Source organism: Macaca thibetana, chromosome 6 (genome assembly GCF_024542745.1).
Source record: "Macaca thibetana thibetana isolate TM-01 chromosome 6, ASM2454274v1, whole genome shotgun sequence".
NCBI lineage: Eukaryota > Metazoa > Chordata > Mammalia > Primates > Cercopithecidae > Macaca > Macaca thibetana.
Window position 1 is genome coordinate 87,460,000 of NC_065583.1, and position 25,586 is coordinate 87,485,585.

The window sequence follows — 25,586 nt, forward strand, 5'->3', positions numbered from 1 at the left end:
TAAAGATGCCAAATGGTACTTTCTTTATTGTGGTGAAATAGACATAATATAAAACTTACCATTTTAACTGTTGTTAAATATGTGGTTCAGTAGCATAAAGTACATTTACATTGTTATGCAGTCATCACCACCGTCCATCTCCTGAACTCTGCACCTTGCAAAACTGAAACCCTATACCCATTAAACAATAACTCCCTATTCCCCTCTCTGCCCAGCCCTTAGCAACCACCATTCTACTTTCTGTCTCTATAAGTTTGATGACTCTAGGAATCTCAGAAATGTGCAGTCATGTAATATTTGTCCTTCTCTGTCAGCTTATTTCACTTTGCATGATATCTTCAAGGTACATCAGTTTTAGGTAAGAATGTCTTTCTTTACTAAGGAAATATTTACTACAAAGAATTGGCTCTCACAATTATGGAGGCTGAGAAGACCCAAATTCTGTAATCAGCAAGCTGGAAACCCAGGAGAGCTGACAGTAAAGTTCAAGTCAGGAGAGCTGATGGTGTGAGTTCCAGTCTAAATCTGAAGGCAGAAGACTGATTTCCCAGCTTGAAGATAGGCAGAGAGAGTGAATTCTCCTTTACTCAGCGTTGTTGCTCTATATACACTTTCATCTGGTTGGGTGAGGCCCATTCAAATTGGGGAGGGAATCTGCTTTACTAAGTCTACCCATTCAAATGTTAATCCTATCCAGAAACATCCTCACAGTCACACCCAGAATAATATTTAATGAAATATCTGGTTATCTTATTTCCCAGTCTCACATAAAATTAGCTGTCATACCATTCACCCATCTATGTACACTTGGAGTGCTTCTACCTTTTGACTATTGTGAATAATGCTCCTATGAACATTAACGTACAAGTATATCTGTTTGAGTTCTTGCTTCCTTTTGGGTATGAAATGGTATTTTTATACAGTTGTTTTATATGCTTAGTTGAGGTTTAGAATTCTAGTTGCTGGATCACTTTAACCACTAGAGCCATGCTTTAAAAACAGTCATGTCATATCTGATGCATACTTAGGTTATATGGATTCAAATCTATTGTATTTTATAGGTTATTGAAGGGATTTTCAACGGAAATATTTCATTATACTCGATTTTTGCATAATCTGCCTTTGGAACCCAGTCTCAGGGTAAAATTCAGCTTTACAGTATTGCTTTTCTTTTACAAAGCAGAAAAATAATTTCTGAAAGTTCCTTTCTATATGTCTTCTCAATGCTAATGAAATAAAAAATCCATATCCAATTCTCTAGTTGACAGGAAAAATTTGAGGAACATCTTTTTATTTAATTGTTCATTTTATCATTCAAAGGAACATTTTGAGCAAAGCCAAAGCACATTTTTGTATTCATAACTGTTTATATAATCAGAGAAAAGGGGGGCTAGAATATTATAAGGTTGATATAGCATATAGAATCAGTGTGGTGATTTTGAAAGAGTACTGGGTTTGGCTTTGAGAGATATGTTTATTTTATTAATCCCATCTACTACTAAGCTGTGATTTTGGACAAGCCGTTTTACCTGAGTTCATTTTCTTGTCTGAAAGACAGTGAAGATGATAATACTTGTTACTGTTTCATAGGATTGTGATGGTCAAATGAAGTAATGTATATGAAAATGCTTTGAAATCTTTAAAGTGATATATAGATGTAAGGCTGCATTTATGGTCTAAGCTAATAGATATAGAAAAGAGCTATTAGAAGCAAAATCTGCTTATGTGTGAACAGTTTCTATTCTGATTAAAAGGTTTGCAAGTTTTGAATTGTAGATGACTGCAAAGTCAAGGAATCTGATTTTGCCCCAGAGCCTCAATTCATTGGAAGAAGAAAAGTGAGAACGTTCTAGTCACTGCAAGTCAATTTTTGATATTAAAACCCTTCTGTCTTTATTTTGAAAAGATTTACAAGGTGGCAAGAACTTTACTAGTGAATGAAGAATTGTCAGCATATGTCCCTTTTTAAGCCCAGTATATGCAACATTTTTGTCTTACTAGAGTTTACAAACTTTTTTATATTGAGGATAGTGTATTTTTATGTGAGTTGAATTTGATATGAGTTTGAAGAGCGCTAAACAGTGATTCTTTTAATGAAGGATTCGATGGCTTGTTTTTGTGTTCTACAGAGAGAGGCTAGTGACTGGAGGTAGAGTATTTTGATGATGTTGTATACAGAAGGATTTGTTATATTTCTGTGAGAGACAGAAATAAAGTGTTATTTCTGAGATACTTCCTTTGTAGGAAAGGGACTGGTTTGCCTCACAACATATTCTAAGAGCATTTGTCTTCAGGAACTTGAGTTAGAATGAAGAGGCTGAAAACCTAACCTTTATTTATTGATTAGACAAAAATAATTCCACATCTGTTTGGAAATGAGTAAATTTGAAGTTTTAAATTTTTTTGTGTGATTTTATAAATGACTCTTTGATGACAGATAGTGAGAACTTTTGCCTCATCCTACAATATGAGCCTAAAAGATATTAAATACTTGTTGACAGACTGATTCTAGGGCTGGTGCAGGAAAGATACAAGATGAGGCTGGAGCATCTTTTAGTAGTAGAAAGTAAGGAAGTGCATGAAAAGCAAAATGGTAAGAGCATGTCAAAGGGACACAGGAGACATCTGAAAGAGCTTACAATAGTCATGGTTGGAACAATTTGAGGAGCAAAATGAATGATGTAGTATTGGATTATAACCTAAAGTATACAATAAGTGTCCACAAGTCCATACTGATATAAATAAGTGATTGAATAAATATGTAAATGGATGAAGAGAGATGAATCTTCCATACAGAATAATTCCAATAATATATTTAGATGTTCTTTGCTATGGGAGGTAGAGAATAATTCCTCCTCTTTTTCCCTGAGGGTGGGCCAGACATAGTCACCTTGAAAGAATACGTTATGAAGAGGGAAAAACAGTAATGTTATAGTGGAGAGGCCTGGCATATTATATAGTACCTTAACCAAGTAATGAAGGTTAACATCATTGGTGATGTCCTGTTGATATCATGTTCCCCTTGCCATGATCTATTGAGAATGGTAGTTGATCTCAGTGATATTCTTTCCAGAAATCATAACCCTAGTCTAATCATAAGCAGAAACATTAGACAAACCCAAATTGAGGGTCATTCTATAAAATACCTGACACATAGTCCTCAAAATCAAGATCATGGAAAAGAAGGGAAGATTGAGAATTGTCACAGACCACAGAGACTGGGGAGAGATAATAATTATATGTAATGTGGTGTCCTGAATGGAATCCTGGAAAAGAAAATGAACATTAATGGAACAACTTGTGAAATGTGAATAATGCCTGGGCTTTAGTTTGTAGTAATGTACCAGTATTGGTTTCTTCATTTTGACAAATGTGCCATGGTGTTATAAAATGTTACTAATAGGGGAAAGTGAGTAAAGGGTATAATACACTCTTCGTACTGTCTTTTAACTTTTCCATCAATCTAAAATTACTCCAAAACGGCCACGCATGGTGGCTAAGCCTGTAATCCCAGCACTTTGGGAGGCTGAGGTGGGCAGATCACTTGAGTCTGGGAGTTTGAGACCAGCCTGGGCAACATGGTGAAACCCCATCTCTGTGAAAAATACAAAGTATAACCCGGCATGGGGGCACCCGCCTGTAGTCCCAGCTACTCGGAAGGCTGAGGTGGGAGGATCACTTGAGCCTGGAAGGCAGAGGTTGCAGAGTGAGCCAAGATTGTGCCACTGCACTCCAGCCTAGGTGACAGGGTGAGACCTCATCTCAAAAAGAAAAAAGAAAAAAGGAAAAGAAAAACTCCTTGACAGAGTTTTCTTGCTTGCATGGAATCAAATGATGTGAAGAACAGAAACTATGTGAAATAATTTTTGCTAGTTAGCATGTTTTATTTTAACAGTTTTCCCCCTAAAAATGGAATAATATGCTATAATAATACTATTTACATTCGTGTTTCTTCGTAAATGTTTCCGTTATATATAAGATTTGATGACTTTTTAAAAGTCACGTTAATGTCTGAAACTTTTTAAATGAGGTGAATAAGGTACAAATTAATAGCTGTCTATTTTGAAGGGAAGAAGTTAAAGTTTGATATAATGGTGTATAGAATCTGAGTTATAGTTGTTATGAGAATTATGATTTTGAAAGTGCTTATGTTAATACTGTGCTTGATTATAATATAGTATTTTGGGAATTCAATTTAGTAGCATTATCAGTTAAAGCAACACATAAAAATTAATAGAACAAAGAATACTTTAAATTAAATTAAAATATCTTTGTTATAAACTATGAAAATAAATATAAGTAAATTTCATATCATTTCTCTTCTAGATTTATTATCTAGGATAGATTTGGATGAACTAATGAAAAAAGATGAACCTCCTCTTGATTTTCCTGATACCCTGGAGGGATTTGAATATGCTTTTAATGAAAGTAAGTGGTGTATATATATATATAGTATATGCAAAATTTATTTAGCAATGCTCATAGAATAATAAGACAGATATTATTTGCTACTTTTAAAGGCCAAGTAGAATGTTTTCTGTATTCTTTTGAGAAATAATGACATCCTGGCATGGTGAAATTCTTCATTCAAGTGAAAGAACCAAGTAACAATTTTCTGTAGTTGTCAAGTTACGTAAACTAATGGTCATGAATTTGATTCAGCTTATGCATTTCAACCTTGAGCTTTCAACTCCCTGGTATCCAATTTGAACTCCTAATTAAATTATAGAGAAAGATGCTACTGTTTCACATGTTATTTAGAACAAAGTGTCTGGCAGTAATTATCTGTGACAATGTTTTAAAGTACTTTTCCATGATTTTTCGGCAACATTCTTGTTTTAAAATTTATTAATTCAGTTCTGAATAAAATAACCTTTACACTTGGGATGTGGAGGAACATAGTATAGATTGCAAAGATGTTTCTGGAACAGAGAATCATGATTCATTGGATTAATAATACACCCTTACACTTGAAGGGTAGTGTTATTACAGGGTAGGTGCATTTGAGTTGTAGTTTTCTATTGGTTGTTCTGCATTAACTGAATTGGTGCTTTGTCATCACTGTATTAGTGGATATTCCTTTCTAATATCAGTTATAGATATTAAGAGTTATGGTGACAGTCATTGTGTACTAAGATGTTGAGTTTAAAATAAGAGACTAGAAACTTTGATCTTTTCTCTGATATTAATTTTTATGCTTTTTAATAAAAGTTATTTTATGCCAGTAGAAGTAGTAATATTTGTTGTGTGGAGGGGAAGAGGAGCTTAAGCAATTGGCCTGTAGTGTATTTCTCTCCTGATTACCCCGGGAATACCCCTGGGGAAAAAATCCTGTTCAGGAGACAAGTGGCTTCATGTTTTCTCCTTATAAACGTGCTGATAATTAACTCATTTAATAAATTAGACTGGCTGGGTACGGTGGCTTATGTCTGCAATCCCATCACTTTGGGAGGCAGAGGCGGGTGGATCACTTGCGGTCAGGAGTTCTAGACCAGCCTGGACAACATAGTGAAACCTCATCTCTCCTAAAACATATAAAAATTAGCCAGGTGTGGTGGCATATGCCTGTGGTCCCAGCTACTGCTGGCTGAGGCATGAGAATGACTTGAACCTGGGAGGTGGAGGCTGCAGTGAGCTGAGATTGGGCCACTGCACTCCAGCCTGGGTGACAGAGCGAGACTCCACCTGAAAATAAATAAATAAATAAATAAATAAATAAATAAATAAATAAAATAAATAAAATAAGCGTAGACTAACATTTGCTCTGAGGAGAGTCCTTTTCTATAGAATACTTTGAGCAAGATGACTGGTTAAGATATGAGGAATGTTTCTCTGAAGAATATCACTTAAGCAGGACAACTCTTTGGCACATAAAATGGAAATATTTTATAACCCAAATGCTCACCAGTGGGTGAGATTACCTGTATGCACACGTAGAGTCCTCATCTACTTTGGGCCAGAGAGTGCTATCCAATGAGAGGAAAGGACCTGGGGGAAATGACCAGATGCTGCAGACCTCTCCCTGCCTTGCCTGTGCTTCTTGATTCCTTGTACCCTTGAAATTATTAGTAAAGCTTAGTCATTATCGGTAAAGATCTTTGCTTTGTGGAGTGTGATTTGATAGCCTGAGCCTGTGTTAGCTCACTGCTTCTCTCCAGTTTTCATTTGACATCCTACCCATATTTGAAGACCTAGTTGAGAAATCTCACCGAAACCTTCTGAACCTCTTCTAGCCCACAGATAGTTTTCATTTTTCCAGAATCATTCTAGACTTTATTGTCTATATGAATCCCCAGTGGCAGATTTTTAGACTGTTGACGTATTCCAATCTAGTTTGTTTAGCTTCCTGAAAAGTTGCTTAACTTCTTAGTATTTATGATTTGACTTCTCAGGTAACCTCTAAGCTTCTTGAGGACTGGGCCTATGTTCATGGCAATAGCTAGAGAGGTCTTTATACATATTAGGCTTTAAAATATTGTTAGTTTGCTTTAGATTAGAGAGATGAAGGTCAAGAAGAATAACTTTTGAGTACTTGGGGACCATTCTTAGTTATATAATCTGTATGTTTGTGTCATATTGACATCTGAAGAAAAAAAATCTAATGAAAAAGATAAACTGTTCTGAGAAAGTTATTTTAAATTTTTATCAGACATTCTTTATTGTACTGCTTGTATTATTGTAAATATACTTTGAAGTATAGCAATATTGTTTGTTTATCTTCTTAGAGGGACAGTTAAGACACATAAAAACTGGGGAACCATTTGTTTTTAACTACCGGGAAGATTTGCACAGATGGAACCAGAAAAGATACGAGGCTCTAGGAGAGGTATGTCACATATACTACTTTAACTTTGTTTTTCCCAATTTTAAATATTCAGAATAAAAGTTTTAAAGATGCAGCAGTTTATGTACTCTTTTTACAAAATGTGATTCAAAAAAGGTTTTTGGGTTTTTTTTGTTTATTTTTAGTGGTTATGTTAGAAGCGTATTCTCAGTTTAAAAGTTTCTGTTCGGTGGCTCACGCCTGTAATGACAGCACTTTGGGAGGCTGAGGCGGGTGGATCACGAGGTCAAGAGATAGAGACCAGCCTGGCCAACATGGTGAAACCCCATCTCCACTAAAAATACAAAAATTAGCTGGGCGTGGTTACGCGTGCCTGTAGTCCTAGTTACTCAGGAGGCTGAGGCAGGAGAATTGCTTGAACCCGGGAGGTGGAGGTTGCAGTGAGCTGAGATGGTGCCATTGCACTCCAGCCTGGGTGACAGAGCAAGACTCCGTCTCAAAAAAAAAAGTTTCTGTTTTTAGGCGAGCTGTGGTGGCTCACACCTGTAATCCCAACACTTTGGGAAGTCAAGGCCGGAGAAGCACTTGAAGCCAGGAGTTTGAGACTAGCCTGGACAATATAGTGAGACCATGTCTCTACAAAAAATAAAAAATTAGCCAAAAGTAGCAGTATGTGCCTATAGTCCTAGTTACTTGGGAGCCTGAGGTGGGAGGATCACTTGAGCCCAGGAAGTCAAGGCTGCAAGGAGCTGTGATCACATCACTGCACTCCAGCCTTGCTGACAGAGTTAGGCCCTATCTCAAAAAAAAGAAAAAGCTTCTGTTTTTACACAAACTTATTCTTCCCATGACTATAATATTTCGTAGTGAGTCATTACATAAGAAAACCAATTTATGCGAAATTCTAATTTGATTTTTTAAGTTTTGTTTTGTTCTTGAGGCATGGTCTTACTCTGTCACTGAGGCTGGAGTGCAGTGGCACGATCTTGGCTTGCTGCAACTTCCGCCTCCCAGGTTCAAGCGATTCTCGTGCCTCAGTCTCTGAGTAGCTGGGACTACAGGTGTGCACCACCGTGCCCACCTAATTTTTTTTTTTGTATTTTTAGTAGAGATGGGGTTTCACCATGTTGGCCAGGCTGGTCTTGAACTCCTGACCTCAAGTCATCCACCTGCCTTGGCCTCCCAAAGTGCTGGGATTACAGGCGTGAGCCACTGCGCCGAGCCTAAAAATGTTTTTAAGAGGTTGAATCCCCTACTATGCCAGAATGAATAAGTTTTCTTTCAGGTGTTTATTTGTGTGAAGAATATTGGTATTTGACTAATAAGTTGAATTTAACCTACTTATCTTTGACTGGATAAAGGAGTAGGCCTTGTGAACATTACGTACTTCACATGGTACTGCTTGTAGGAACCTTTGAAAATGTCATTTGCCGTTTAGGTGAATAGTTTGGTAAAGTGAAAAGCTTTACTCATTCTGTGTCATATTAAGTCTTTATTTTTAGTAAAAATGCATATGGACACGTAAGTTTAGTGTGATAACTAGATAGCTACCTTACTTTTCTAAGGAAAGGCTGAAATTTCTGTATTCCTTTTTTGTTTTTAAATAGAGTAGTAAAAATGAACTATTTGGTTAAATTATGACATAAAGAATATTTGGTAACATAAGTATAATAGCATGAAGAATATATCTTTTCCTGGGAGACAATTCTTTGATCTCCTGCATTTCTGTATGTCTCTGAGCAAAGGCTTTGACAGCTTTTGCTCTGGATCATCTTTTCAAGGACAACTGTATCGGAAACAGGCTTCAAAGACAGAGGTTGTGTCTCCCTCCTAGGCAGTAGGCAGATTAGTTTGCCGTCCAGGATCAAAAGGTAATGCTCCACCCTCCCCCACTGATGGCAAAGGATTGCTAGGAGCCCCTTTAGAAGATTGGGTTTCCTAAGTTTGAGGTTCCTCAGCTGTGATACAATCCTATTGCATGCTCAGCATCCACCTGAGCCTGTTGACACTGCCTCTTTGGGATTTGAGGAGCAAGAGATTGGACTTCATGAGAACATGAAGCTCATGCTGCCTGCTGTACCCCGATTAATTTTTGTTTCTGATCCAGAAGACTGATGTCATCTGACAGCATCCATGACTATGCAGGAGAACTTGCTAGCTTTTATGGAGTGTAAAATCTGACAGTTAAAGAATCTTCACAGTTCTTGTTAGTGTTCTACGGCATTTATAATCTAAATATATTCAATGCCCTGAATAATTTCTGCTGCACTTTTAAAAAAGCTTACCCAGCCAGGCATGGTGGCTCACACCTATAATCCCAGCACTTCGGGAGGCCGAGGAGGGCGGATCACGAGGTCAGGAGTTCAAGACCAGCCTGACCAACATGGTGAAGCCCCATCTCTTCTAAAATTACAAAAATTAGCCGGGCATGGTGGTGTGCCCCTGTAATCCCAGCTCCTCAGGAGGCTGAGGCATGAGAATCACTTGAACACAGGAGGCAGAGGTTGCAGTGAGCCAAGATCGTGCCACTGCACTCCAACCTGGGGGACAGAGTGAGACTCTGTCTCAAAAAAAAAAAAAAAAAAAAAACCGATTTCCACTTGATTTATATGTTGCAAACTGGTAGTATTTTGATTATAGAATAACCATACTATAATGGCCTTAGAAAAGAGCTTGTGATTTTTGTGTTTGTTTTTAAATGGGACTATTTATTTACTATTTTCCATAAGCCATGTACACCACCAGCTCACTTGGACAGGTGGCTAGTCTCCAAATATACCTTGTCCTTTTTGGCATCTGCATCATTTATGCCATCAATTTGTATCCTCCAACATCATCTATATCAAACTCCAGCTATGTGTCTTATTAGGTCATTCCATGTGTAAATGATTCCTTTTGTCTAGGATCTTATACCTAATTCTTTGGATATATGGAGGGTCACAGATTTATTTTTGGTGGACTTTAGTTGACAAGAAATCAAAATATTTGAGTTTTTACTCTGATGGTTATTTACAGAGAGAGAGCATATTCTGTATTGTCTACATTACTGCCTCCTGTGCTTGCTATCACATTTGTGTTCACAATCAATTTGGACCCAAGTGATTACCCAAAATTATAACATTTAACTTTTTTTTTGAGATGGAGTCTCACTCTGTCACCCAGGCACCAGGTGCCTTAGCTTACTCTCGGCTCACCACAACCTCCACTTCCCGGGTTCAAGTGATTCTCCTGCCTCAGCCTCCTGAGTAGCTGGGATTACAGGTGCGCACCACCACACCTGGCTAATTTCTGTATTTTTAATAGAGATGGGGTTTCACCATGTTAACCAGACTGGTCTCAAACTCCTGACCTCAGGTGATCTGCCCACCCTGGCCTCCTAAAGAGCTGGGATTACAGGCATGAGCCACTGTGCCTGGCCATAGCATTTAACTTTTAATGCAGTGTTTCTATTTAGATCAGTGGACTCCTCAGCTTTAAGTACCAACCTTTTTCCTTCTGAATATATTGATCAAAAGTAAACATATTTTCCTAACGTAAAACTCAGTACACAAAAAGACCTAGGAATTGGAGAGTGAAGGTCTGGTTATTACAGTATTTGTACCATATCATCTTGCTTCTCATGTCATGTTTGGAATACTTGTTTTGATTCATAATTTCACTATTGGAAGTTAATTATTAATTGAATTTTATTTCCTACATCGTAGGAGTTAGTTGTATGAGTTCTGGGTATATCCCAGTAATGACACAGTTTTCAATCTAGTTAATCAGTTGTTTGGAATTCATGATAGCAGGACTTAATGCATCTGTGGCCTGTCTTTTCATTCATTTTGTAACCAAAAAGCAGGTTAGTTGCTTGCTGTGTGCAGAATCCCATGAGCAGGAGTGAGGTCTGGTACAAAAAAAAAGTGAATTTATCCTGAAACTAGCTTGAGGAAAGAGGCACAAACATTATACCTTTAAATGTACTACTTTACTCTTGGAGCAGAAAGCAGACACTTTTATAAGTTAGAGGAGGGAACAAGCAAGGGCAGGGAATCCCCTTGCTAGCTGGTTCCTTATCTACTGGGCAGTTAAGTTGGTGCCTTCCTGGGTAGAAGTAAGTTGTAAAAGTGACCAAGTGGGCATGCTTTCCACATGCCCTCCTGGTGGGTATGAGTTCCAGGATTATCCCCCCAGCTCCCTCTTCCCCCTCCTCCCTGTCCCAGAGTGAGAGTTCCATGGGGCATACTTTGGTCTGCAAATTTACTGTCAACTCTTGAGAAGAGATTCCTCTTGGAGCACAGTTAGATAAACTTACCCTGTAGGGAATGTCTGGTGAGGAGGAGGTAAAGGGTTATATTTGCATTTCTGAAGGACTAAATAGGAAGCTGAGGAACAGGGGAAAAGGAGAAAATAAGAGAAAATAATAAAAAAAATTAAACTCTGTCTCAGAAAAATGGTGATTCTTTGCTACAATGTTCCATAATTTCCATTTCTGAGCCATGCCTTCAAGTGAAATTTAACCAACTACTATTCTATTCTTCATTCACAGTTTATACTTTTATCTTACACTGTTTTCTCCCTTTGAAATGTCCTTCTCCCCTTGTCACTGTATCCCACCTCCATCTGTCTTCCTGTTTTGGCTCAGATGTCTCCTCCTTTAGGAAGCCTTCCCTCATCACTTCTGTTATAATCTCTCCTGATTTCTTTTCTTTCCATTTTGTTTTTCTACCTATTTTATCTTATATGAAAAATGATTTAAGATGATGTTAAAGATGAATGCCATTTAGGAAAACTCAAATAAGTAGAGTTTAAAAACGGAAGCAATGTTAGTAAATGGATGAGTTTACTGTATATCTCTTATGCTACTTATCACTCTGCATTGCATTTTTAAAAAATGTATGTTTTTAAGTAATTTGGGGGAAACTTTCTGTGTCCTCACAATATTTGTTGAATAATAAATAGTGTGATACAAATAGATAAACTGTTTAGTATAAATTCCGGACCTGTGCATTTTAGAGATTTTTTAATGTTCCTAATTTAAACTTAAAGATGTGTATTTTCTTATTGAAGAAAGGAAAATGATAATTTTCCTGTTTCTAAGCTAAACAATTTTAATTATTTCAATTTCCATTTAAGAGCTAGAAGTTTCATACTATTAAGACTTTTGTGATTTAAAAGTATTTGATAAAAATAGACATATATATGGCATAATTTATTGGAAGATTTTAACACTTACGTTACAGGAAAGGGGTCCTGAGACAGACCCCAAGAGAGGGTTCTTGGATGTCACATAAGAAAGAATTCAGGGTGAGTTCATAAAGTAAAGTAAAAGCAATTTTATTAAGAAAGTAAAAGAAGAAAAGAATGGCTACTCCATAGACACAGCTGGTTGCCCATTTTTATGGTTATTTCTTGATGATATGCTAAACAAGGGGTGGATTATTCATGCCTCTCCTTTTAAAACCATATAGGGTAACTTCCTTTTTATTTTTATTTTATTTTTTTTTTTATTCTTTTTTTTTTTTGGAGATAGAGTCTTGCTCTGTTGCCCAGGCTCGAGTGCAGTGGCATGATCTTGGCTCACTGCACTCCAGCCTCCCAGGCTCAAGCAATTCTCTTGCCTTAGTCTCAAAAGTAGCTGGGATTATAGGCAAGCACCACCACGCCTGGCTAATTTTTGTATTTTTTAGTAGAGATGGGGTTTCCCCATGTTGGCCAGTCTGGTCTCCAACTCGTGACCTCTGGTGATCCACCCGCCTCGGCCTCCCACATATAGGGTAACTTTCTGACGTTGCCATGGCATTCGTAAACTGTCAGGGTGTTGGTGAGAGTGTATCTGTGAAGACAACCAGAGGTCACTCTCATGGTCATCTGATTTTGGTGGGTTTTGGCCGACTCCTTTACTGAAACCTGTTTTATCAGCAAGGTCTTTATGACCTGTATCTTGTGCCGATCTCTTGTCTCATTCTGTGACTTAGAATGCCTTAACTGTCTAGGAATGCAGCCCAGTAGGTCTCAGCCTCATTTTACCCAGCTCCTATTCAAGATGGAGTTGCTCTGGTTCAAACGCCTCTGACATTTCCACCCTCCCTGTTATAGGAGAACCCTTCATCCTAAGGGTTGCAGAGGGATGAAGATCTATCTTCTGTAACTTCTTCAGGCTGAACAAGGGCGATGATATTCCTGCCTGACTCTGAGGATCTCTTTCTGTATATGTGGTAGAGAGGAGCTCAGTCAGAAAGTGTTGATATGGGTCATTCATGACTCTTGAGTTCTGACAAGAGGTGATATCTGGACTATTAATAAGTGTTCAATTTAGGAAAACATTGAGTAAGCTTATTGTGCATTCCTACACGAAGAGTACAACAGCAATATATTCCACAATACTAAAGCAAAATAAGTAAAATTATCCCAAGTAAACTAAATTAGAATGTGTTCCATGAACTGGGCAACTGTTGGAATCAAGCTGATATGGGGTTGCTAGCCAATTCCAATACATGCCCAGAATTAGACTACTGATCCAGATTTTTATATTACCCAACCCTCTTGTTTTTTCTGAGTAGCAGTCAGAGACCACTGGTTCATTCACAGGAATAAGCAGGGTTAGCCAAAATTACAGAAGCAAACCTAAAAACAACTGATGAGATTAGAAATTAGTAACAAGTGTACCATAGTTCTTTTTTTTTTTTTTTTTTTAATTTATTTATTATTATTATACTTTAAGTTGTAGGGTACATGTGCACAACGTGCAGGTTTGTTACATATGTATACTTGTGCCATGTTGGTGTGCTGCACCCATCAACTCGTCATTTACATCAGGTATAACTCCCAGTGCAATCCCTCCCCCCGCACCCCTCCCCACGATAGGCCCCGGTGTGTGATGTTCCCCTTTCTGAGTCCAAGTGATCTCATTGTTCAGTTCCCACCTATTAGTGAGAACATGCGATGTTTGGTTTTCTGTTCTCGTGATAGTTTGCTAAGAATGATGGTTTCCAGCTGCATCCATGTCTCTACAAAGGACACAAACTCATCCTTTTTTATGGCTGCATAGTATTCCATGGTGTATATGTGCCACATTTTCTTAATCCAATCTGTCACTGATGGACATTTGGGTTGATTCCAAGTCTTTGCTATTGTGAATAGTGCTGCAATAAACATACGTGTGCATGTGTCTTTATAGCAGCATAATTTATAATCCTTTGGGTATATACCCAGTAATGGGATGGCTGGGTCATATGGTACATCTAGTTCTAGATCCTTGAGGAATCGCCATACTGTTTTCCATAATGGTTGAACTAGTTTACAATCCCACCAACAGTGTAAAAGTGTTCCTGTTTCTCCACATCCTCTCCAGCACCTGTTGTTTCCTGACTTTTTAATGATCGCCATTCTAACTGGTGTGAGATGGTATCTCATTGTGGTTTTGATTAGCATTTCTCTGATGGCCAGTGATGATGAGCATTTTTTCATGTGTCTGTTGGCTGTATGAATGTCTTCTTTTGAGAAATGTCTGTTCATATCCTTTGCCCACTTTTTGATGGGGTTGTTTGTTTTTTTCTTGTAAATTTGTTTGAGTTCTTTGTAGGTTCTGGATATTAGCCCTTTGTCAGATGAGTAGATTGCAAAAATTTTCTCCCATTCTGTAGGTTGCCTGTTCACTCTGATGGTAGTTTCTTTTGCTGTGCAGAAGCTCTTTAGTTTAATGAGATCCCATTTGTCAATTTTGGCTTTTGCTGCCGTTGCTTTTGGTGTTTTAGACATGAAGTCTTTGCCCATGCCTATGTCCTGAATGGTACTACCTAGGTTTTCCTCTAGGATTTTTATGGTATTAGGTCTAACATTTAAGTCTCTAATCCATCTTGAATTAATTTTCGTATAAGGAGTAAGGAAAGGATCCAGTTTCCGCTTTCTACTTATGGCTAGCCAATTTTCCCAGCACCATTTATTAAATAGGGAATCCTTTCCCCATTTCTTGTTTCTCTCAGGTTTGTCAAAGATCAGATGGCTGTAGATGTGTGGTATTATTTCTGAGGACTCTGTTCTGTTCCATTGGTCTATATCTCTGTTTTGGTACCAGTACCATGCTGTTTTGGTTACTGTAGCCTTGTAGTATAGTTTGAAGTCAGGTAGCGTGATGCCTCCAGCTTTGTTCTTTTGACTTAGGATTGTCTTGGAGATGCGGGCTCTTTTTTGGTTCCATATGAACTTTAAAGCAGTTTTTTCCAATTCTGTGAAGAAAGTCATTGGTAGCTTGATGGGTATGGCATTGAATCTATAAATAACCTTGGGCAGTATGGCCATTTTCACGATATTGATTCTTCCTATCCATGAGCGTGGTATGTTCTTCCATTTGTTTGTGTCCTCTTTGATTTCACTGAGCAGTGGTTTGTAGTTCTCCTTGAAGAGGTCCTTTACATCCCTTGTAAGTTGGATTCCTAGGTATTTTATTCTCTTTGAAGCAATTGTGAATGGAAGTTCATTCCTGATTTGGCTCTCTGTTTGTCTGTTACTGGTGTATAAGAATGCTTGTGATTTTTGCACATTAATTTTGTATCCTGAGACTTTGCTGAAGTTGCTTATCAGCTTAAGGAGATTTTGGGCTGAGACAATGGGGTTTTCTAAATATACAATCATGTCATCTGCAAACAGGGACAATTTGACTTCTTCTTTTCCTAACTGAATACCCTTGATTTCTTTCTCTTGCCTGATTGCCCTAGCCAGAACTTCCAACACTATGTTGAATAGGAGTGGTGAGAGAGGGCATCCCTGTCTTGTGCCAGTTTTCAAAGGGAATTTTTCCAGTTTTTGCCCATTCAGTATGATATTGGCTGTGGGTTTGTCGTAAATAGCTCTTATTATTTTGAAGTACATTCCATCAATACCGAATTTATTGAGCGTTTTTAGCATGAAGGGCTGTTGAATTTTGTCAAAAGCCTTTTCTGCATCTATTGAGATAATCATGTGGTTCTTGTCTTTGGTTCTGTTTATATGCTGGATTATGTTTATTGATTTGCGAATGTTGAACCAGCCTTGCATCCCAGGGATGAAGCCCACTTGATCATGGTGGATAAGCTTTTTGATGTGCTGCTGAATCCGGTTTGCCAGTATTTTATTGAGGATTTTTGCATCGATGTTCATCAGGGATATTGGTCTAAAATTCTCTTTTTTTGTTGTGTCTCTGCCAGGCTTTGGTATCAGGATGATGTTGGCCTCATAAAATGAGTTAGGGAGGATTCCCTCTTTTTCTATTGATTGGAATAGTTTCAGAAGGAATGGTACCAACTCCTCCTTGTACCTCTGGTAGAATTCAGCTGTAGATCCATCTGGTCCTGGACTTTTTTTGGTTGGTAGGCTATTAATTATTGCCTCAATTTCAGAGCCTGCTATTGGTCTATTCAGGGATTCAACTTCTTCCTGGTTTAGTCTTGGAAGAGTGTAAGCGTCCAGGAAATTATCCATTTCTTCTAGATTTTCTAGTTTATTTGCGTAGAGGTGTTTATAGTATTCTCTGATGGTAGTTTGTATTTCTGTGGGGTCGGTGGTGATATCCCCTTTATCATTTTTAATTGCGTCGATTTGATTCTTCTCTCTTTTCTTCTTTATTAGTCTTGCTAGTGGTCTGTCAATTTTGTTACCATAGTTCTTGAAACATAATTTCTCTCTCCAGTTTTCCATTTTTACTAAAGACAAATCACGGTAAGACCAATTTGCTTTATTATACTTGGCCTGATTATTTGTATAAAGTGCAGCAAGAACAATTATTCTATACTTAGGCTTTAAAAATTGGCTTTGATGGAACTCTGTTCCATAGGGAATCTCAGATAAGACTTTTTAAAAGCCGAGCCCAGCCATGGATTTGTACCCTCAAATACCTATGAGTTGGGTAAATTTTCTCCTTTTGAGGTCCCAAGATAACTTGGGTCTCCTGGACCTGTTAGAAAGTGACATTTTTTATTTGCCACAGGTCAGAAACCCTGTACAGGGACTGTGTAGGCAAGGTATGAGGCCAGGTCTGCAAGAGGCTTTTATTGGCTCTACAAGTCAAATTTGATTCCTTAAAGGAAAGCATGCTGTTTTAAAGACTTAGTAAAATAACCAGTTTTTCCAATTGTGTCCTGTTACAAGAGAAAACAGATTCTTACTGCACTTATGCAATTAACTATATTGCTGTAACTTAAGAATACTCACAACTAGTTTCCAAAGTTTGGAGAAATCAGGTAGAGAGAAGCAACTATCCTCCAAATTTTGTTCACAGGAGTATACTCAATTGCTAAAAGCTGTAAATAGCTCAAAAGAAAAGTTTTCTTGACTGTAAAACAAAAAGATCAGCAGTGTTTCAAGCACAGTTAGAAAGATTACCTTAGTTTTCTTTTGGTTCAGTCTATTAGTTAACTCCTTAGTTCCGCTTGATATTCAGGAACACTTCAGGTCTCCATGAGAGTCCTCAAAGTTTTTTTCCTCTATTCTGATGTCACAGTTTCCAAAGTTATCAGAAACCTTCATTTAAGAACACCTGTTAGAGTTCTATAGTTGATTATAAGCCACCTCCTAAAGAGGATTAAAACAAGACAACAATTGCCTGTGTATGACAAAATATTTTAGGGCAGCCACAGTCAAAAGCACGATTGACAAAGAAATTTGGTTACCTCTGTGGCATATAGTGATTTTATATAACAATTATTATTATTACTGATGACATATACTGAGGCATATCAGAATTATAGGAATCTTACACAATTTTGTAACACATACTAATAACAAGTTTATGTAAATATTACCCAAAGAAAGTTAAACACCATTTCACATTTGATTATACTTCCTGTATGACTTTTATACCAAATAAGCCAAATTTTACCTTTGAATTAGTGAACTATTAATGTTACACCCAATTCTTAAGAAAGCCTTATAGACATATCTACCCAATTTTAATGCTTGACCAAAAGGTAAGATTCTCATAAACTTTTTATAACCCTTTACAAATTTTTGTTAAAAGCAGATCTTTTGTTAAAGAGCAGATCAGTGCTCTAAGAAAAACCTGTTGTACTTTTATTCCAATGTTCAGTTTGCAGAAAAACTGAATAATGCTCCTTTTACTTTAGCCAATATGTTCACCCACAGAGTTTTTTTTTTTACGAGATTAAGTTTTTGCAAACCTTCCACAACTTGCTTAAACCTTCAGCTTTATTTCATCTAACTTAAAACAGTCCTTTAAACCTTTAATGTAGGCAGGAAATTCACATTCCCATGCCTTCTTATAATCTTTTATCAAAAACACATTTCACTTTCTTTACATACCTTGCATGTATAACTGTTTCTTCTGTAGTCTCAGTTACATGTTACACTGTTAACTCTTAGTAACTTTCATTTTTCGTGAAAAATCTCGGTAAGTTCAAGATTTTAATTATGTACTACATGTGGAGACTAGCCTAAGGCACACCAGGCAGAGTGCAGATAGGGGCTGACTCTTTCCATCATAGCTAGGGGATGTGGCTAACTCCGCATTTCCCAGGCCTTATCTAGGATCTAATGCTCCAAAGTAGGTAGATTGAGCAGTTTTTAATAGTCAAAGAAGCAGTTTATGATCTCAAAGCATTTAGGAAACTTAATATCTGACCTACATAATTTAGACCAAATGTTTACATTTTGAAGATATTTTTATTTTACCAATAATCTTTAAAACTGTCTTTGTTTGCCAAAGATGACTTAAGTCACATGAATAAAAGGCATTATACTTTTTACTTTTCTGACAATATATTTGATTTAAGCTCTTATTATTATTAAACCAATTAATTTGAGCTCCTTCATATATAAACATCACGCACACAACACATATAAATACACAGAGAGACAGAAGATAAAGGACCCATTCCCTAAACCAGGAATTGGACCCTAAACCTGGGCCGCCATTGTGAAAAGATAAAGCACAGCCCTGTGGTTACAAGGTCAAGCTCCCAAGGACATGACTGACCAGTTTGCAGGGCCATCTTGAAAAGTGGGCTTACAGGTGTCCTAAGCTCATGTTCTATCCTAAGGTGCCCCTCATTGTGACAGACAATACAGAAGGACACACGAAGCACACTAGATTTACTGCAGCTTAACACTAGCCGCACAAATCCTTTTTCCCATTAATCAAAACTTTACAGGAGATAAATAGTGATTTTTACCATTTATTCAACCGGTTTGCACAGAGAGAGAGACCGAGAGAGACAGAGAGGCCAGAAGTCTGACTAGTAAGAAATTCTTACCCTTTTGCTGACATGCCAGGCTTCTGGGTTGCCTTTTCCTCAGCAGCCCTGGTAACCTGGCTGGCTGCACCACAGCCCTGGGGGCCAAGTCACAACACAGAGGAAAGTTATCTTTTTCTTTTCTGGCCAGAGCAAAATACATGTGACAAAACACAGATGTTAGCCCTTCTGCTTAGCCCCCAATATCAAACTGGCAAGGTTCAAACTTGCCCCCTGTTGGTCCCTGTCATCATTAATCCAACCTCCGACCAGGAGTTTCAACTTGTGATCTCTGGGCAAGATGGTTGCCCTGAGTAATAGAAGAGATAAGAAAGGGAATGGAGAGAGATAAAAGGATTGCCTGTGGCATAGTGAGGAAGGTGAAGAGCTCAGGGAGGCCGGAGAAAGACCCACCCATTGCAGCCACACTGAATCAGAAGTTCAGGCAGCCGCTTGTCAGTCAAGAAGTGATCTTTTCCAGCACTCCCATTAGCTCTCAAGTTTTCCCTTTTAGAGAGGAAAAAGCTCCCCATGTCTCACAATCCTGTACATGCCTAATCCTGTCACCCGTAGGCAATAGCAAAGAGTACAAGGCAGATTAATTCAGAGAAAAGCAGTTAACATCCTGTGGGGCCAAACTCATTCTTAGTCTAAAGGGACTTTACCAAGAGGGGCCTCTAGCCCCTAAAGAAGGGACTCTAACCCTCCTCAGTTGGGCTTCTAACCCAAGGTCGGTCTTTGCCTTTTATTAAGAGGTGCCTGCAACCCTCTCTATCTTAGGAGAGACGCTAACTCCCCTAAGTTGGGCCTCTAACCCAATCCCATCCTTTACCCTGGTACCCCACCACTTACCCAAAGTCAGCCGATCAGTGCTGCAGTCTTTTTCCTTTTGATCAGGAGTGGGGGGTGGCGGGGGGTGTTCTTCAGTATCATCTCTTCACAGTTTGCCAGAAAGATGTTACCAGATCCCACCACTTACCCAAAGTTAGCCTTTGGTTTGGGGGTTTCCACACTATAGTCCCTTCTACAGTTGCCGAAAGATGTTACAGGAAAGATGTCCTGATCAGACCCCAGGAGAGGGTTTTTGTATCTTGCACAAGGAAGAATTCAGGGCGGGTCCATAGAGTGAAAATAAGTTTATTAAGAAAGTAGAGGAATAAAAGAATGGTTACTCCATAGACAGAACAGCCCTGAGGGCTGCTGGTTGCCCATTTTTATGGTTATTTCTTAATGCTAAACAAAGGATACATCATTCCTGCTTCCCCTTTTTAGACCACGTAAGTTAACTTCCTGACGTTACCGTGGCATTTGGTAAACTGTCAGGGTGCTGGTGGGAGTGTAGCAGTGAGGACCAGAGGTTACTCTCATGGGCATCTTGGTTTTAGTGGGTTTTGGCTGGCTTCTTTACTTCAGCCTGTTTTATCAGCAAGGTCTTTATGACCTGCATCTTGTGCCGAATTCCTATCTCATCCTGTGACTTAGAATGTCTTAATGGTCTAGGAATGCAGCCCAGTAGGTCTCAGCCTCATTTTACCCAGCTCCTATTCCAGATGAAGTTGCTTTGGTTCAAACACCTCTGACACTTGTATTCAAACTTCGAATGTTTATCATTATAATTTAGAAAACGTAAGTTCTTATGTAACTTTCCACAGTTCCTAGAAAACAGACGAACCTTTGTATTTAAATTCTGGAAATAATTTAGTACTTTGTTAGTTTCATTAACTGAGAACCTGTCGAAAGGATTTCATCAAGTCCTGGACGCAGAAGCACTAAAAACCATCTTCTCTTCTGATTGATCATCATAGGGGAGTATACAGAGGATAGTGGAAATTTGAATTTACTGCCTGAAAGCCTGCCTTAATAAATAGCTTTTGATATACTCAAGGTTGAAGACTTAAGGAAACAGATTTTGATTTCAACTAGAAATCTAAACAAAAACCCCTTCTGGTATATATATATATATTTTTTTTAGCATTTTCCTACTGAATATCGAGTTTTGTCTTCAGCTGAGCGCTACTATATATGTTTCACAACTGTTGTTTTAGTTTACATTTATTTCTTTCGTAAGGAGATTATTATAGCAGTCATTCAGTAGGAATTGTTTTTAAGTCTTGCTCCTGAAATGCGCTATCATTTATATGTAAATTAAACTTATTGTGTAAGTAAAATAAACTGAGATTTCAGTTTGTTTTTAGAATGCAGTGCCATAAAACACAAAACAATATTCTTTACATTCACACAGTTATGTTTTTATAGTCAAACAAATGCTTTTGCTAATATGTGTATATTTTTATACTATCCACATAGAGCTTGAAAACAATACACAGCCCTTAATAAGTTTGGATAATTTCTCCAAATTTAGAAAAATACTATCAGCTTAAGGAGGTGGGAGAGTGGTGTGAAATGGTAACTCTCAGAGTACCATTTTAGTACTTTAGTGTATATATAATATATATTGGAGTTGAATGCCAAGAAATAATGTTTCTGTTAAACTCAGAGAAAGACTGGAAAGGCTACCATATTAAGTAGTAAATAGGATGGTAGAAACGGCATGTAACTTGTGAAATTTTATCAGTTTTCTCTTTCATGTCAGTACTGAATTATTATAATGTTAAATGGAGAACTTATAATTCGGCAGATATTATAATGAAAGATTCTGTTTTCTTGCCTAATTTTGGTCTTTGTGTTTTCTTTGATATATATCTTGAAAACCTCTTTAAGAATTAATAAATTGTCAATGTGTTTTGAAAAGAGGTTTTATTAAGAGGTACCTCCAACCCTCTCTATCTTAGGAGACACGCTAACTCCCCTAAGTTGGGCCTCTAACCCAATCCCATCGTTTAGCCTGGTACCCCACCACTTACCCAAAGTGCTGCAGTCTTTTTCCTTTTGATCAGGGGTGGGATTGGCAGGGGGGTTCTTCAGTATCATCTCTTCACAGTTTGCCAGAAAGATGTTACCAGACCCCACCACTTACCCAAAGTTAGCTTTTGGTTTGGGGGTTTCCACACTATAGTACCTTCTACAGTTGCCAGAAAGATGTTACAGGAAAGATGTCCTGATCAGACCCCAGGAGAGGGTTTTTGTATCTTGCACAAGAAAGAATTCAGGGCAATTAGGTAATCTTATAAGCTTGTTTTCTTATTGATGGATAGGATCACACTTATAAAAACAACTAAGAGTACAATTTTATTCTCTGGACCTAAATTAGTAATATGTTTTCTAAAATAATGGAAAATTACTTAAAAATACTAGATTTTAAAAATGAGATTAAACAATGTAGGCCAGTGCCATCTCATAGGAGTTTTTCAATGGCTGTATTTATATATTTGAAACTAGAAACAACTTCATTATTTTAACATCCAAATATTTGAACATAATGTGATTTTCTGTGTATAATTGATACCTTTATGTAATGTGAAATTCACGCATCTTATATTGGCCATCAGGAGATCTGGGTCTTAGTTCTGACTCAGTCACATCTGTGTGACTTTAGAAAAGTGATATTTGCAAGCCTCTGTTGTAAAATGAGAATAAAATTATTTATTTTGTTGTGAAGAATAAGATGGGTAGATATGATATTATTTTATATTCTTTAATGCGCTATGCAAATGTTAGGAGGATTGAAAGAAAATGTATTGATTAGGCTATTAAGAAGATTTCTAATTTATTATTGATATTATAAAGGTTTAGTTTGCTGATTTTCTTTCTGCTCACTCTGTCTACTTATTATTACTGACATCAAGCTTATCTTTCTATAGGGGAGATGAAGAAATGACCATTGGCCCAGAATTTGTTAGCAGACTCCTTTTACTTCCATCTCTCTCTAATATCCATTCCTTTAAATGGAATGTTACATATAGGATAGTATTACTAAGTAGATGTTTTAGAATTGAAAAAAACAGTACTGACATAATTTTCTATGTTTTTGTGGTTGAGAAAAACTATAAGCCTCTTTTAAAAATATAGTATTGATACATGAACAGACACACAGACCAACTGAACAGAATGTAAAGCGCAGAAATACACAGAAAGCCTAACTACACATGGAAATATATTTTATGTTAAGGTGCAGTTATAAATCAGTGGAAGAAAAGGGACTTTTAGCAATTGATAGGTAATCACCCATAAGAATATAAAAGTTGACTCCTCATCACTGTGTACACCAGAATTAACTCTAAATGAATCAGAGATCTAAATGCAAAAAATGAAATAAAACCTACCAACCCAGGGGCACTGATTATGGTCTCGAAATACCAACCTAATAACAGAACCTGGATTCTAATAAAGAAACCTGAATTATTTGGAGAAATATCTGATTCCTGTCTGGGGCAAGAAATGAGTGCCATGAAACGGGAATATCTTGTCTCATTGGCTAGCAAGGAAGATTTCAAAGACTACTTGCCTTTCTAAAAGTCGAGAAGCGAAAGACCAAAACAACAACAGAAACAAAACAAAGCAAAACAAAAAACCCAAACCAAACCCCCCTTGCAAATACATCAGTGGGTATGATGCATGAACCAATGGTTCATAGGAAAAGAAATGCAAATAGTCTGTAAACATATGAAAAGATGTTTAACCTCATTTGGTAGATGAGGCTATACAGAAACAGGACTTCTCATATCTTGCTGGTGGGAGTGTAAAGTAATAAATTCCTTGAAAGGAGAAATTACCAATATCTTATGAAATTACAGTTGTATTTTCCCGTTTGTATGAGAAAGGAAACAAATACATATATTTGTTGTTTGTTTATTATTGTGGAAAAAACTGGAAAGATAAAATTGATAACCACATTTATCTTTTATCTATGGGGAATGTGGAGGAATGGGATGAAGGGATGGCCTTGTGAATTCTCTAATACCTTTTTGTGTAACTTTGATATTTGAACCATATACAAATTTTGATATGCTTAAAGAATACCCTGAAATTGAAAAGAAAATGAAACATATGAGCTTAAATATGCATCTAGTTGGTAATGTAACTGAGCAGAGAAAAAGAAAATACTTCAGATATTTGGAATACAGTCAGTACATTGTCCTTTTGCTGGATGTATCCTCAGGTTAAAAACAACGGCCAATGAAATGTTAAAATTAACGAAGTGGTTTTACTGTTTTTTTTGTTGTTGTTGTTACTGTTGCTTTATATATATATATATGCACACATATATAAAAAATATATATATTATATATATATAAAGTGTATATATATATATATATGTGTACTTTAAGTTCTGGGATACATGTGCAGAACATGCAGGTTTGTTACATAGGTATACATGTGCCATGGTGGTTTTCTGCACCCATCAACCCGTCATCTACATTAGGTATTTCTCCTAATGCTATCCCTCTCTTTGCCTCCTCCTCCCCCTGACAGGCCCTGGTGTGTGATGTTCCCCTCACTGTGCCCCTATGTTCTCATTGTTCAACTCCCACTTATGAGTGAGAACATGCGGTCTTTGGTTTTCTGTTCCTGTGTTAGTTTGCTGAGAATGATAGTTTCCAGCTTCATCCATGTCCCTGCAAAGGACATGAACTCATTCTTTTTTGTGGCTGTGCAGTATTCCATGGTGTATATGTGCCACATTTTCTTTATCCAGTCTAACATTGATGGGCAGTTGGGTTGGTTCCAGGTCCTTTTTTTGCTGGATATATCCTCAGGATAAAAACAATGGCCAGTGAAATGTTAAAGTTAACTTACTGGTTTTACTGTTACACTGATAGTGGTGCAATAATTTTGAAACAAGTTTATCAATATGGTATATTAAAGCAAATAAATATGTAAATGTAATTATGAACCAAGAATTTCAGGATTAGAGAAAGACATGAATATAAAATCAAAGCAGAAAACGAAATTTTGGGAATTTCACCATTAACTGATCATGTTTAAAAAATGTATTTCCTAGATCTACTCACCAAAAGGGCTTAGAACTACTGACTTCCTAGTAGCCATGCATACATATAGTGATGTATATGTATATGTATGTGTAAGATCCTGGTTTCTAAATGCATTGCTTAGTGAAAAGAGCCAGGGCTCCTAGGAGAAAAGGCTGATTCCAAATTTGGAACTAAGAAAATAAAAGATGAGCCCTGGACAGCGGTTCCCAACCTTTTTGGCACCAGGGACTGGTTTCATGGAAGACAGTTTTTCCATGGACCGGGGGTAGGAGATGTTTCGGGATGAAACTATTTCACCTTAGATCATCAAGCATTAGTTAGATTTTCATAAGGAGTGTACAACGTAGATCCTTCGTGTGTACAGTTTACGGTAGGGTTTGTGTTCCTATGAGAATCTAATGCCGCCACTGATCTGACAGGAGGTGGAGCTTAGGCAGTGATGCTCCCTCACCTGCTGCTCACCTCCTGCTGTGCAGCCCGGTTCCTAACAGGCCACCAGTCAGTACTGGTCTGCGGCCTGGGGGTTTGGGACCCCTGGCCTATAACATTGTGCTTTGTCAGAAAGCAAGCACTCTGTCTGATGGACGCATATGAAAAGGAAAGAATAACCAACTAGAAAGGGCTTCTTTTGGGCAAAGTTGGTACAATTTGAGGATAAAATAAGAGTTCTTATTGATAATAAAACATTTAATAAACATTCAT

The 25,586-nt window shown here is 37.5% G+C and overlaps 1 protein-coding gene across 14 annotated transcripts in view; it reads left to right on the forward strand.

Annotated features, from left to right (window-relative positions):
* FAM172A (family with sequence similarity 172 member A) overlaps positions 1-25,586 on the forward strand; it is a 483,877-nt gene that overhangs the window by 46,535 nt on the left and 411,756 nt on the right. For 12 of the 14 annotated variants that reach the window (XM_050794318.1, XM_050794327.1, XM_050794314.1 and 9 more), the window contains 2 exons: positions 4,327-4,428; positions 6,726-6,826. In XM_050794318.1, the coding sequence (XP_050650275.1) occupies positions 4,359-4,428; positions 6,726-6,826 (171 nt within the window). In that variant the 5' untranslated portion in view covers positions 4,327-4,358. Of the gene's footprint in view, positions 1-382; positions 508-527; positions 626-4,326; positions 4,429-6,725; positions 6,827-25,586 lie in introns of those variants that run through there. The other 2 variants (XM_050794320.1, XM_050794324.1) reach the window with 2 other exon arrangements.